The 12,683-nt window shown below is 40.3% G+C and overlaps 1 protein-coding gene across 1 annotated transcript; it reads left to right on the top strand.

Annotated features, from left to right (window-relative positions):
• The first annotated feature begins 94 nt into the window (after window positions 1-94).
• On the top strand, window positions 95-2,273 carry cep20 (centrosomal protein 20). Its single transcript, XM_034093318.1, has 4 exons — window positions 95-179; window positions 836-1,033; window positions 1,365-1,449; window positions 1,796-2,273. Exons 1-4 carry the CDS (start codon window positions 152-154, stop codon window positions 1,923-1,925), a joined length of 441 nt encoding a protein of 146 aa, XP_033949209.1. The 5' UTR covers window positions 95-151; the 3' UTR covers window positions 1,926-2,273.
• Window positions 2,274-12,683: the final 10,410 nt, after the last annotated feature.

Below are 12,683 nucleotides of genomic sequence, written 5' to 3'. Positions count from 1 at the left end.
AATGTGTTTGTTATAAGGTTTGCAAAGATTGGTTGTGATGTTTTGGGTCTAATTAAACAGTCCGTTGTAGTTACACAACTTCGTCGCCAGATGGCAGAGATATATTGCATGAGAAGAAGTGGAAGACAGTCGTTTGTTTACACTTGTTGCAATGGCGACCATCACTGAACTGAAGTGTGGTAAGTGTTCACTATAATTTATGATTTTGTCTACTTTTAAATCCAACTCGAATTGATAAACCACAAATTATTTACTGCAAACACATTAGTCAAATTGCTAGTAACACCGGTTAGCTAAGTTAACGTCCTCGTATGTATGCGTCTCCATTCAAAAATCCAACACTTTTACTAGATAAGAGGCATTGTATCTACTGCTAACATCTACATTTTCATTCGGCACATATAAATACAACCTATGTCCAACATAATTATAGGTTTTCATTCATTTCACAATGCTCGCCAGCTTGCTAACAGTAGCCAGCGAGCCATTAAGTTACGTTTGATCGAAGCTGTGAGTAGGAATAAATTGTATTTTATTTATGAAACCAAGACAGTTTGAATTATCAAATGTATTCCGAATTAAAGAGTGGTATCTAATGTTTATTTTATTATATGCAGTCCGCTTTGAAGAGGTATATATATTTGTCAGTAAGTAAAATAACCTTATATTGGCATATTATTGAGTGGCGTACGGCATATATTAGAAAAACCCGCCCATTTGGTCAAACGCGGATTATAATATGAACATACTAACGCAACGCAAGCTCCCAATCATTTTGTCTGATGGTCAGTTCACACAATTTACTTATCACTTCAAAATAACATGAATATTTTAGCGGTGAGGGAAACGCTGGAGTCCCGGGGTGTGCTGGGCCAGCTGAAGGCTCGCATCCGGGCAGAGGTGTTCAGCGCCCTGGACGACCAGCGGGAGCCTCGCCCGCCGTTGTCCCACGAAAACCTGCTCATCAACGAGCTCATCCGGGAGTACCTGGAGTTCAACAAGTACAGATATACTGCTTCAGTCCTGACAGCAGGTGGGTGAAAAATAGTCTCTGATTATATAGTCACTTAATGATTCTGGCACTATATCACACACATGTGCCAAAAATATCACTTCTAGGGAGCCTTTACAAAGTGTGTTGAAGTGATCAATGAGTGAAAACTATAGCACATTTTCAAAGTGAAAGTGTTTTTATACAAAAAACACATTTGTATTCTTAAAGCCGACTGAGATGACAGATTTCAGCTTCAGTTTTGAGACTGGTAACAAACTGCACTGTAACAAAACCCAATTCAACCCAGGGGATCAATTAAGTATTTCTAAATTCGTATAACTCCTTAACTGAGCAGTGTTTCTTTTCTCAGAGTCATGCCAACCTGAAGTTCCCTTGGACAGACAGTTCCTGGCCAATGAGCTGAAGGTCACTGAGGATACAAGCTCCAAGTCTGTGTGAGTGCAGTGCAATCTGTTGTCCAACACACTGAGTTCAAATATTTACTATTTACTAAGTCTGGGGGGGTATGGTCAGTTATGGGATAATAATTACATAAGCTCTTCAAATCATCACAGTCTTCATCCTTTTAGCTTGAAATACCTTTCAATAATTTCTTGTCCCAACAAGTGTTTTGGAAAAACATAATAATTATTTTGTGTTGTGAAATATGATCTCAGCAGGGGGTTGCTTACATGCAGCAGTTTAAGGGGTTTTGTCCGGCTTTCGTCACTTTCATATCGGGTCTTTTTCCCTGAAATGTTTATCACACATCGTCTACTTTTTTCAAATGTTTCTCTCCAGACCTCTCCTCTATGGCTTGGTGAGCCACTTTGTAAACAGCGGTGATAATGTTGGGAAGGTGTTTCTGCGAGGTGCCTCCCTGCCTGCTGGGACTTCTGCCAGCAACACTGTACCTGGACCTGATGCATAAATGGTGAAGTGTTTTTCAAACCGCATTGAGAGGCCTTTCAACACTGTCTTTTGGCAGGATTAAATGATAATCTCCCATTTTCATTGAGTGTAATCCACAGGCATTACAGCATGGACTCTATGAATGCTGGTCAAAGAAAGGCTCAAATCCTTAGTAATGCTTCATGCAGTTTGTTGCCGATTATCTCACATGACCTTTTATTGGTTTAGGTCAAAATATCTGGCAATACTGATACCTTCAGCATGCATTAGTCTGCTTGCATTAGTCTGCTTGCATGGTTTTTCAATAATTCAGGACTGAAAGTTAAGATAACATTCCTTGAAGTTTTATTTTTTTATTTTACAAATGTTTGATACTTTTATAATTTATTTTAATTGTTCAAAAATAAAAAAATTATATTTATTCACTTGTTTGAGTCAAAAACATTTGTGGAAGTACTATTTTATTAACTACCACATGGGGGCAGCCTCACCATGGCCAAAGAGAGCTGAAGACAGGTTTTTAGTAGAGTTAATCTGTTGTGTCTGTTCATATCTGTGGCATGTGGAATTATGCATCAAATAAGGGTACTCTAATAATAACGTGTTTTTAAATGATCGTCCTTTTCACATTAAGTCAGTTCACTAACACATTATTTTATCCTCTTGTACATTGTAATACTCTGTTGTTTGTATACACACATGTATTATCAGGTACAGTTGGTACTTCTGACCATTTGCTTCATGCAGTTTTCATCAAGGCGCTAAAAAACGTGCACATGGAAGTTAAAGGTTTCTAAATTCACATTCAGTTACTTTCCTGTGATTGTCTTTACGTGTTGGCACTCATTGTGTTCCTGTGAGCTGCCAAACCCATGCATGCCCGAATTCTCCTTGTGTATCTGTAATAGTCAGATACCTCCTGATTTTAAAGATGTTTTATCTTGGCCTTACAAGTCTCTAAGATATTTGTATGTAGCTACAATCCTGCTGGTTCAATTTAAGAATCAGGCCTGTCAAGTTTCTATAATCAGGGATGCAAACTTGTCACCTTTCGGCGAAATTCGCCGTTTTGAATCCAAAATAGGTCGTTTGTGTGATTCATGTAGATCTGCAATAAAAATATGTTTGGGGTATGGGGGGGGGTCTGGGACCCGGAGTAATCTGCGGCCGCAAGCTGCTATGTGCCATCATGACACGCATGGTGTTCAATCAATCAATGTTTATTTATATAGCCCAATATCACAAATGTTACATTTGTCTCAGTGGTCTTCACAGTGTGTACAGAATATCAGTATGACAATACGACACCCTCTGTCCTTAGACCCTCACATCGTACAAGGAAAAACTTCCAAAGAAAACCCAGTTTAAAGGGAAAAATGGGAGAAACCTCAGGGAGAGCAACAGAGGAGGGATCCCTCTCCCAGGACGGACAGACGTGCAATAGATGCCGTGTGTAAATTGAAAAGATAATACATTTGCAACATAGGTAGTCCAAATGTTTGGAAATGCATGTGTGTATAATAGGAAGATGAATCCACGAGGATATCCATCCAGGACCTATGATCCAGGACCACAGCCACGACTCAAGATCCAGCGCTCGCGATCCAGGACACAGGACCGCAGGATCATCCATGACTCCGGATCCCAGCGTATATAGACACCAAAAAGAAAGACATTTGGGGAAGCTGGGTTAATCGGAACATGAGTGTACACGGGTATAGACAGAGAGAAGGAAGAAGTAAGATGTCCCCCGACAAACTAAGCCTATATCAGCAAAACTAGGGGCTGAATCTAATCAGCCCTAACTATAAGCTTTATCAAAAAGGAAGGTCTTAAGCGCACTCTTAAAAACGGATAGGGTGTCTGCCGCCCGAACACAAACTGGAAGCTGATTCCACAAATGTGGAGCTTGATAAGAAAAGGCTCTGGCTCCCATTGTACTTTTAAAGATTCTAGGAACAACCAACAACCCTGCATTCTTGGAACGCAATGCCCTAGTAGGACAGTAGGGTATAATGAGTTCTTTAAGGTAAGATGGCGCCTGCCCATTAAGGGCTTTGTAGGCGAGAAGAAGAATTTTAAATTCTATCCTGTGTTCTATAGGGAGCCAGTGTAAGGCAGCCAGAACAGGAGTAATGTGGTCCCTTTTCCTAACTCTGGTTAGTACACGAGCCGCAGCATTTTGAATCAGCTGAAGCGACTTGATTGACTTCTTGGTACTCCCTGATAATAAAGAGTTACAATAATCCAGCCTAGAAGTAACAAATGCATGGACTAGTTTCTCTGCATCGTTTTGAGGCAAGATATGCCTGATTTTTGCAATGTTACGTAGATGGAAGTAGGCGGTCCTTGAAATTGATTTTATGTGGGCGTTAAAGGATAAATCCTGATCAAATATAACACCAAGATTCCTTACAGTCTCACTGGAGGCCAAATTAATGCCATCCATAGTTAGTATGTCTTTAGATCATTTGTTTCGTAGATTCTTCGGGCCAAGTACAATAACTTCAGTTTTGGTCGTGTTTAACATCAAAAAGTTTAAGGTCATCCACGTTTTTAAGTCCTTAAGGCAGTCTTGAATTTTATTTAGATGATTAATTTCATCAGGCTTGATTGATAAATATAGTTGAGTATCATCCGCATAACAATGAAAGTTTACAGAATGATTCCTTATAATATTGCCTAACGGAAGCATATATAATGTGAACAAAATAGGTCCGAGCACTGAGCCCTGTGGCACTCCATGGCTAACTTTGGTTTGCGTGGAAGATTCATCGTTAACACGTACAAACTGAGAGCGTTCAGATAGATAGGACCTAAACCAGCCTAAAGCAGTTCCCTGTATGCCAACTAAGTGCTCTAGTCTTTGCAATAGGATATCATGGTCGATAGTATCAAATGCAGCACTAAGATCGAGCAAAACAAGAATAGAGACAAGTCCCTTGTCTGAGGCTATTAGAATATCATTTGTGACTTTAACCAGAGCTGTCTCTGTGCTATGATGTGTTCTAAAGCCAGACTGAAAATCTTCAAATAAATCATTGTTTTTTAAGTAATCACACAACTGTTTTGCGACCGCTTTCTCAAGAATTTTTGAGAGGAACGGAAGATTAGAAATAGGTCTATAGTTGGCTAAAACCTCTGGATCGAGGTTGTGCTTTTTAAGAAGCGGTTTTATCACTGCTACTTTGAATGATTGTGGAACATAGCCTGATAATAAAGACATATTCATAATATTTAATAAAGAAGTGCTAATTAATGGAAAAACTTCCTTCAACAGCTTAGTTGGAATTGGGTCTAACATACACGTTGATGGTTTAGAAGAGAGAATCATTGAATGTAATTGTTCAAGGTTAATGGCTGAAAAGCATTCTAGTTTACTATCTAGTGTAATATTAGAACTTACGATTCCGGGAGCTGTTGATAACACTATACTGGTCGAAGGCAAGAGGTCATTAATTTTGTTTCTAAGAGTAACAATTTTATCGTTAAAAAAGCACATAAAATCATTACTACTGAGTGCTAAGGGAATAGAAGGCTCAATGGAGCTGTGGCTCTCTGTCAGCCTGGCTACAGTGCTGAAAAGACATCTTGCATTATTCTTATTCTCATCTATTAATGAAGAGTAGTAGGCTGCTCTCGCTTTACGCAGTGCTTTCTTATATTCATTGAGAGTAATATGCCAAATTAAACGAGATTCTTCAAGTTTAGTGGAACGCCATATCCTTTCAAGTTGTCTAGACTTTTGCTTTATTTTGCGGGTTTCGGCATTATGCCATGGAGCTAATCTATGTTGTTTTATTTTCTTCTTTTTCAAAGGAGCAACAGAATCTAATTTTATTCGCAGCGCATCTATAGCACTATCAACAACATGATCAATTTGGGGTGGTGTACATTTTGTATAAGTTTCCTCCCCTACATGCAGACATGCTATCGAGTTAAGTATTGGTTGAATCTCTTCCTTAAATGTGGCTATAGCACTAACAGATAGGTTTCTGCTGCAAGAGCTTTTGACTAATGCTTTGTAGTCTAGTAACAGTACTTCAAAAGTTACTAAGAAATGGTCGGATAAAGCAGGATTATGCGGTTCGACTAATAGTTGCTCAATTTCAATACCATAAGTCAGAACAAGGTCGAGAGTGTGATTATAACAGTGGGTTGGTTTATTTACACTCTGACAGAAACCAACAGAATCTAATATAGAGTTAAATGCAACAGTAAGGCTATTTTTATCATCGTCAACATGCATATTAAAGTCACCTACGATAATTACTTTGTCTGTTTTAAGAACCAAAGTTGATAAAAACTCAGAGAATTCTGATAAGAATTCTGAATAAGGACCTGGTGCACGATACACTGTAACAAATAAGATTGGCTGCAAAGTTTTCCAGGTCGGATGCGTAAGACTAAAAACGAGGCTTTCAAAAGAGGTATAATTACATTTTGGTTTAGTATTGATAAGTAAACTTGAGTCAAAGATTGCTGCAACTCCACCTCCTCGGCCCGTGCCTCGAGCAATATGAGTGTTGACATGGCTGGGTGGAGTGGCCTCATTTATGCTGACATATTCTTCATGTCTCAACCAAGTTTCAGTGAGACAGCATATATCAATATTATAATCTGATATTAAATCATTTACCAATATTGCTTTAGATGCTAGAGATCTTATGTTTAAGAGACCACATTTAATCTTCCTGTTTTGTTGCACTGTAGTAGTTGTTACATTTACTTTTATTAGGTTATTATGTATGACACCTCTATTAGGTTTTACCTTAAATTGTCCTTGGGCAGACACACACACCGCTAATATTGGGTATTTTATTGGGTTCGGGATTCCTATGGGTGACTGCCTAGGAGAGAGCGCAGAGAAGCGTGTAAGACTGCGACTCTGCCTCCTGGTCTCAACTCCAGTTTGTCATGGATTACGTCCACAAAGCCCTGAAATGTTTGCCGAAATGAGATCTGCACCTTTCAAAGTAGGGTGAATGCCGTCTCTCTTAATCAGACCAGGTTTTCCCCAGAAGGCTGTCCAATTATTTACGAAGCCCACATTGTTTGCTGGGCACCACCAAGACAACCAGCGCTGAAATGATGACATGCGGCTATACATGTCATCATTGATCAGATTGGGGAGGGGACCAGAGAAGATTACGGTGTCCGACATTGTTTTAGCATAACTACACACCGACTCCACATTAAGTTTTGTGCATTCTGATTGGCGTAAACGAACATCATTACCACCGACGTGAATAACAATCCTACTGTATTTACGTTTATCTTTAGCCAGCAGTTTAAGATGCGCCTCAACGTCGCCCGCTCTGGCCCCCGGAATGCATGTGACTGTGGAGGCTTCGGTCTCTAAATTCACGTGTCTCATAATAGAGCTACCAATAACCAGAGTTGGCTTCTCAGCGGGTGTCTCGCTGAGTGGGGAATATCTGTTAGATACGTGAACGGGTTGGTGGGGACCTGCGGGTTTCGCGTTATGCCCCTTCTGAACAGTCACCCAGCCTCCCTGCTGCTCGGGAGTTGCCGGGGGACGGCTAAGAGGAGCTACATTTTGCCGGTCCGCACATGCTAACATGGGCTTTACTTTAACTGAGTTACTTTCTAAGATGCGGAGCCGGGCTTCTATGGCTATGATTCCCGCCTCCAACCTAACAACTATACTACATTTAACACATGTATCCTTACCAGTAAGGGAGGCCGGGAAGTAACCAAACATGAGACAGGAAGAGCAGGAAATAGCACCAGAAGGTGGGGAAAGAGCCATGGCTAGCTATCAAGCTAAAGTAGCTACCGTTAGCAAACCCGAAAAGAGTGTAGGCAACTGTGGAGTTACAGTCGCTAAGAGAAGGAGAGTTGTGAGTGCTTAAGCTGTAGTAACGTGTGATTACAACGTCAGGCAGTTGCCGTGATCAAGAGTTTTAAAACGATCGATTAAGTTTAAGTTAATAAGCTATCAGCAACAGAACAGGCACACGGGATACCTGGAGATGAAAACAACAACAACCGGAAGTTACAACGTGCAACGTGCTCACCGCAATAGGTTCCTCCTTCCGCTCTGCGGATATATTATAATGAAGCGCGAGCTGTGTGCTCGAGTCTTCCTGCCTGTCGGCTCTACTCATGGATGTATAATAAGGCTCTGCTGCTCCACGATGAGTGTCTAGCTTCAGCAGCTACATTACCTACGGGTGCGTTCGTTAATATTAACTGTGTTGTCCGGAGTCACTGTGTTGGACCGCTGGTGAACAGCTGTTAGAACGGGCCGTTCAGGTGTTCAGAGCAGAGCTCCCTGTCGGAGCGGCAGAGCGTGATGTGCACTGAAAAGTTTTTCTGTCGCAATATTATCGTTGAGCAAACTTAACTAGCAAACTAGCATCACTATCTGCTAACGTTAGCTTTAGCCTTCGTTTTCTATTAGTTTTTTTCATAGGCTATAAACGGAGATGGTATAAGTATATATCTTGTACTTGAGTAAAAGTAGAAGTACCCAGGTATTGTACTTGAGTTAAAGTAGAAGTACCAGAATGTAAATCCAGAACCAGAACAATCCTGCAATCAAAATGTTCCTCAAATAAAAGTACAAAAGTATTATCATCAAAATATAGTTAAAGTAGCGACAGTAAAAGTAGAAGTACTCAGGTCTTGTAGTAGAAGCACCAGAGTGTAGGAATACGCTGTTACAGTAAAAATACTGCATTCAAAATGTTCCTCAAGTAAAAGTATTAAAGTAGCGACAGTAAAAGTAGTCGTTGTGCAGATTGGTCCATCTCAGAATAATATATATGATATGTTTTATAATGATTGATCGTGAAAGTGTTCTCAAAGCTGGTAAAGGTGCAGCTAGTTTGAAGTACTTTGTATACTGCAGGGTAGCTGGTGGATTTACTCCAGGTGGAACTAAAGTCTGATTCAACACTTGATTAGATTTCACATCATTCATCCACATCTGTGAAGTAACTAAAGGGATTAATACATGTAGTGGAGTAAAGGTACACCATGTACCTCTGAACTGTAGTGGATTAGAAGTACAAAGTAGCAAAAGAAACATTGAAATACTTAAATAAAGGACAAGTATCTCAAAATTGTACCCAAGTACTTGAGTTTATGAACTTAGTTACTTTACACCAGTGGCTATAAAGATAGAAAGACTAAGCCTTGCACAGAGGCATGAAAATACATTTTCAAAATGCTCAACAGTGCTGCCAAAATGTTAAACTCACTGCTACATAATTAAAATAAATGCTTTTATATATATTTATATTAGATGTGACTCTTTGGCGTTTCTGTTCTTATTAACACTGCTGCTTTAGTTGTTCTGACTGCTAAAAGCATCTGTTATTCCTAATTTTAAAGCCGATATTCCGTGGGGTCGGGGGGCTCGGATCCTTGTCACCTTTTTCATACCTGATGAGTTTTCATCCCTGTATAATAGCAATGAGGGCAATACTGAAATTAATGAACTGTATAAGAGAGAAAAGAGGTTCCTCACTTTGATTAAAGCGAGTCATAAAAGCTACATCAACAAAAATATGTACACCTCCGCCAATGCCGTATCTGTGTCTGCCCTTGGATTTGGCCCCATTCCAATACTGTATAAAACAGTTTATTCTTTGACCCAAGCTACACCCTTCCACCAAGTTTCATGAAAATAGGGCCAAGTAGTTCTTCCAACAAACTATGCCCCGTGCTGGACACACAAACACTGACTGCAAGAACAAGCCAATACTCTTTGCATCTCACTTCCTTTCTCTCCATTTAAGGGAACTTAAGGTTCTTATCTCACACGACTTGGAGCGCTGCTTTTCTGGAACTGATTATGTTCGAGGCCAAGTCACTTATTTCTCAGCCTGATTACTGATGTTGGACACTTAGTCTGATGAATAATCCATTACTAAATTAAGACTTATGCTGTCTCTACCATATCTGCACATCTCAATACTGAGATGATTTTGATTGATGAGATCATAGCTCCCAAATAAGCTCATTGAAAGAATGAGGTCATAATGTGCAGTGGGATTTGCAGATTTTTCCTCTGATGGTAAGTAAAACAAATATATCTTGTTTAATTTCTGCAAAAAGAGGAATGCTTGACTTTTCACAGTCATTCATCGCTTCGTAGTGCTGAAACGAGTCACAGTGAGACTCATCTGGGAACTCTCCTGTGATTTTCCTTTTTACATCTCGTCCTTGGAGCTAACATTATTCGCCCTTAAAGGCACTACAGGCGCCTAGTTTATTGGCACCAGATATGTTTGTTCTTTTGAAAGTGGCTATATAAGCGTAGGAAGTTGTAACAATGGCACATGATTGGCAGTTTGCCCTATAATAGGTAGCAATTCTCTCCACTGTATAATTGAGCTGTGTGTAAACGCGACAGCTGTGTAAATAGTATCTAATGCAGTTATAGCAGAGCAGACTGATGTTTTCCCCTGGGCTCAAATTAGAAAGCAATTGCATTCCACGAGGGTCAAACATATCCATAAACATATATTCTTTCCAATAGATGCCCATCTATGGACATGAAGGTGAGGAAGAACATTAAACATGTTATATATAATATAACTACATTACATGTTGTGCTATATTTATTCTACCGTTTATACACTATCAACTATATTGTGGCTGGTTCCATTGGGCTTAATGTAATTTGTTACATACATTTACTTGGAATCATGTTTTAATATAATAGATGAGAAAGGCTCTTATTTAGATTTATTATGAGTAATTCTTAGCCTTATCATTAAATCACATACTGTGAACTAATCCATCCTCTCCCGGCGCCTCCTCTCCTCCTTGTTACTGTGGACTTCTCAGCTTTATTCATGGCTCCGAAGACTTTATTCTCCGTCTCAGACTACAAGGGGAGGATGAATGTTCTGGCTAAAGTTAAAGAGAGACTGATTTTGTCACTACACAGTGCCCTTGTACTTCCACTTAAATTCCTTTGCTACATTCCTCTCCTCCCTTATACTTCTCCTCGCATGGACGTACATCACATCCTGTTATATATGTGCAGAGCAAAGCATTGACATAAGGTGAAGTGCAATGCAGAAAAAAGACTGCATGTAAAAGGGTTCTATTTAGTTTTAAGGGGTTTTCCTTAGTGGGTTTTATCGGTTTTTGGGCATGTAAATGGTCTGCAAGTGCTAATATCCCAAAGTTCCCTAAAGGGAGTTTCTCTCCCCTGCCTGAAACGCCTTCATTGGAGTCCTTTGTTTACCTCTGTATCATAACAACATCACAATGTAAAACTTGCGCTTCTATTGGCTAGCGCTTCAATACATTAGGCGCTTTCACACCGGAGTACTTTTCCCTTCCCAAATAGTTCTGAAAATGTGCGTTCACACCAAAAACATCCGGAACTAAAATGAGTTCATGAGAACCTTTCCACCCCCTTTTCAGTCCCTGCTAGAGAGCAGGGACTTTCATGGGAGAAAAATGTTCCCATGTCTGATTGGCTGGGCGGATTGCAAACCACGCCCTGTAAAACTCCCAAAAAGTTTTGTGAAGCCGCCATTTTATTTGCATGCATTATTAGCATTAGCCCAGCGCACCAACGGAGAGAGACTAATTTATGGCAACACAAAATAAAACATGGGAGATGAGGAGGTGTCGGCGTTCTGGCGATTTACTCAGAAGGCGTCAGTAGAAGCTGCTGGTCCCAACTCCGGGGACTTCCGGCCGGGGACTTCGGGTGGCAGTATACGCCGTGAAGTTGTTTGCGGCCTGCCAGTAAACCCAAAGCAGAAGAAGTGACATCAGCGGCTTCATTTGCCTAATCCCCTCCCTCAGGGACTTATTCCGCTGCGAACGCGATCTGCTCTTTAGTTCATCAGAACTAAAGAGTTCTGATGAACTAAGTACGGCAAAGTACTTGGTGTGAAACCGCCTATTGTGCGTGATAAACTAAGGGGCGGGACAGCTCTAAGTGGTTAACGAATCACAACAGAGCCAGCCAGCTAACCAATCAGAGCAGACTGGACTCTGGTTTCAGACATAGGGTGAAAAGAGGTGCTGCAGCACAGGCTGTATGAGCAAAATAAAGACCTTTTTGTCACAGTCGAGCAGTGGTTCTCAAACTTTTTCTGTCAGGCCCCCCTTTGGAGAAAAAAAGTCGGGCCCCCCCAATACAAATAGTCACAATAAGTTATAATACTTTACAATCTGTGCAAAAAAATGAAAAGAAAGAAAATGCTGATATTTGGCAAAAAGTCTTATCACAGCATTAGTGGCTGCAATGAGCCTGTTTTGCACAGCACATTTCAGGCTCAGTGGCGGCAACAGAGATTTTCTTTTGGGGGTGCTGTGGGGTAGCTTGACGTTTCAGAGAGGGTGCTCAAACATGTAGGGAAAGGGTTTCCCATTAATGTACCGGTCGCTACAGTTGAATTTTCTACTGCAACAAGCCCACGCAAATACACAATGTACCCTGGACAGTTACAATGAAGGCTCGATAATCAGCTCACGGCATAGCTATTTTAATAAGTGTGGAGTGGACCATGCTCCCCCGGGAAGATTTTATTTTTTAAATATTGAAGTTAAAAGCATCAATCTGGTGCACTTTGAGAGCAACATGAGGAGATCTATGGATACATCTCTCAACACCCATTTGAAACAGAACTGTAAGCAGATGTACTATTTCTTTATGGATATTTTACAAATCACTCCCCTTTTAAACTTTTCTTTTTTTACTGTCATATAGTATATACATTACATTAAATTACATTTACATTACATTGCACTTAGCTGACGCTTTTATCCAAAGCGA

The sequence above is a fragment of the Pseudochaenichthys georgianus genome, chromosome 1 (genome assembly GCF_902827115.2).
Source record: "Pseudochaenichthys georgianus chromosome 1, fPseGeo1.2, whole genome shotgun sequence".
NCBI classification, from domain to species: Eukaryota; Metazoa; Chordata; class Actinopteri; order Perciformes; family Channichthyidae; genus Pseudochaenichthys; species Pseudochaenichthys georgianus.
The sequence above is the reverse complement of the archived record's forward strand: the minus strand, read 5'-3'. Positions and strand labels throughout refer to the sequence as shown.

Excerpts from the sequence above, each read along its gene's own strand:
- cep20 (XM_034093318.1), top strand. The coding sequence starts at position 152 with ATGGCGACCATCACTGAACTGAAGTGTG. Across the intron at positions 180-835 it reads CATCACTGAACTGAAGTGTG|CGGTGAGGGAAACGCTGGAG; the intron begins GTAAGTGTTCAC and ends TGAATATTTTAG. Across the intron at positions 1,450-1,795 it reads GATACAAGCTCCAAGTCTGT|ACCTCTCCTCTATGGCTTGG; the intron begins GTGAGTGCAGTG and ends GTTTCTCTCCAG.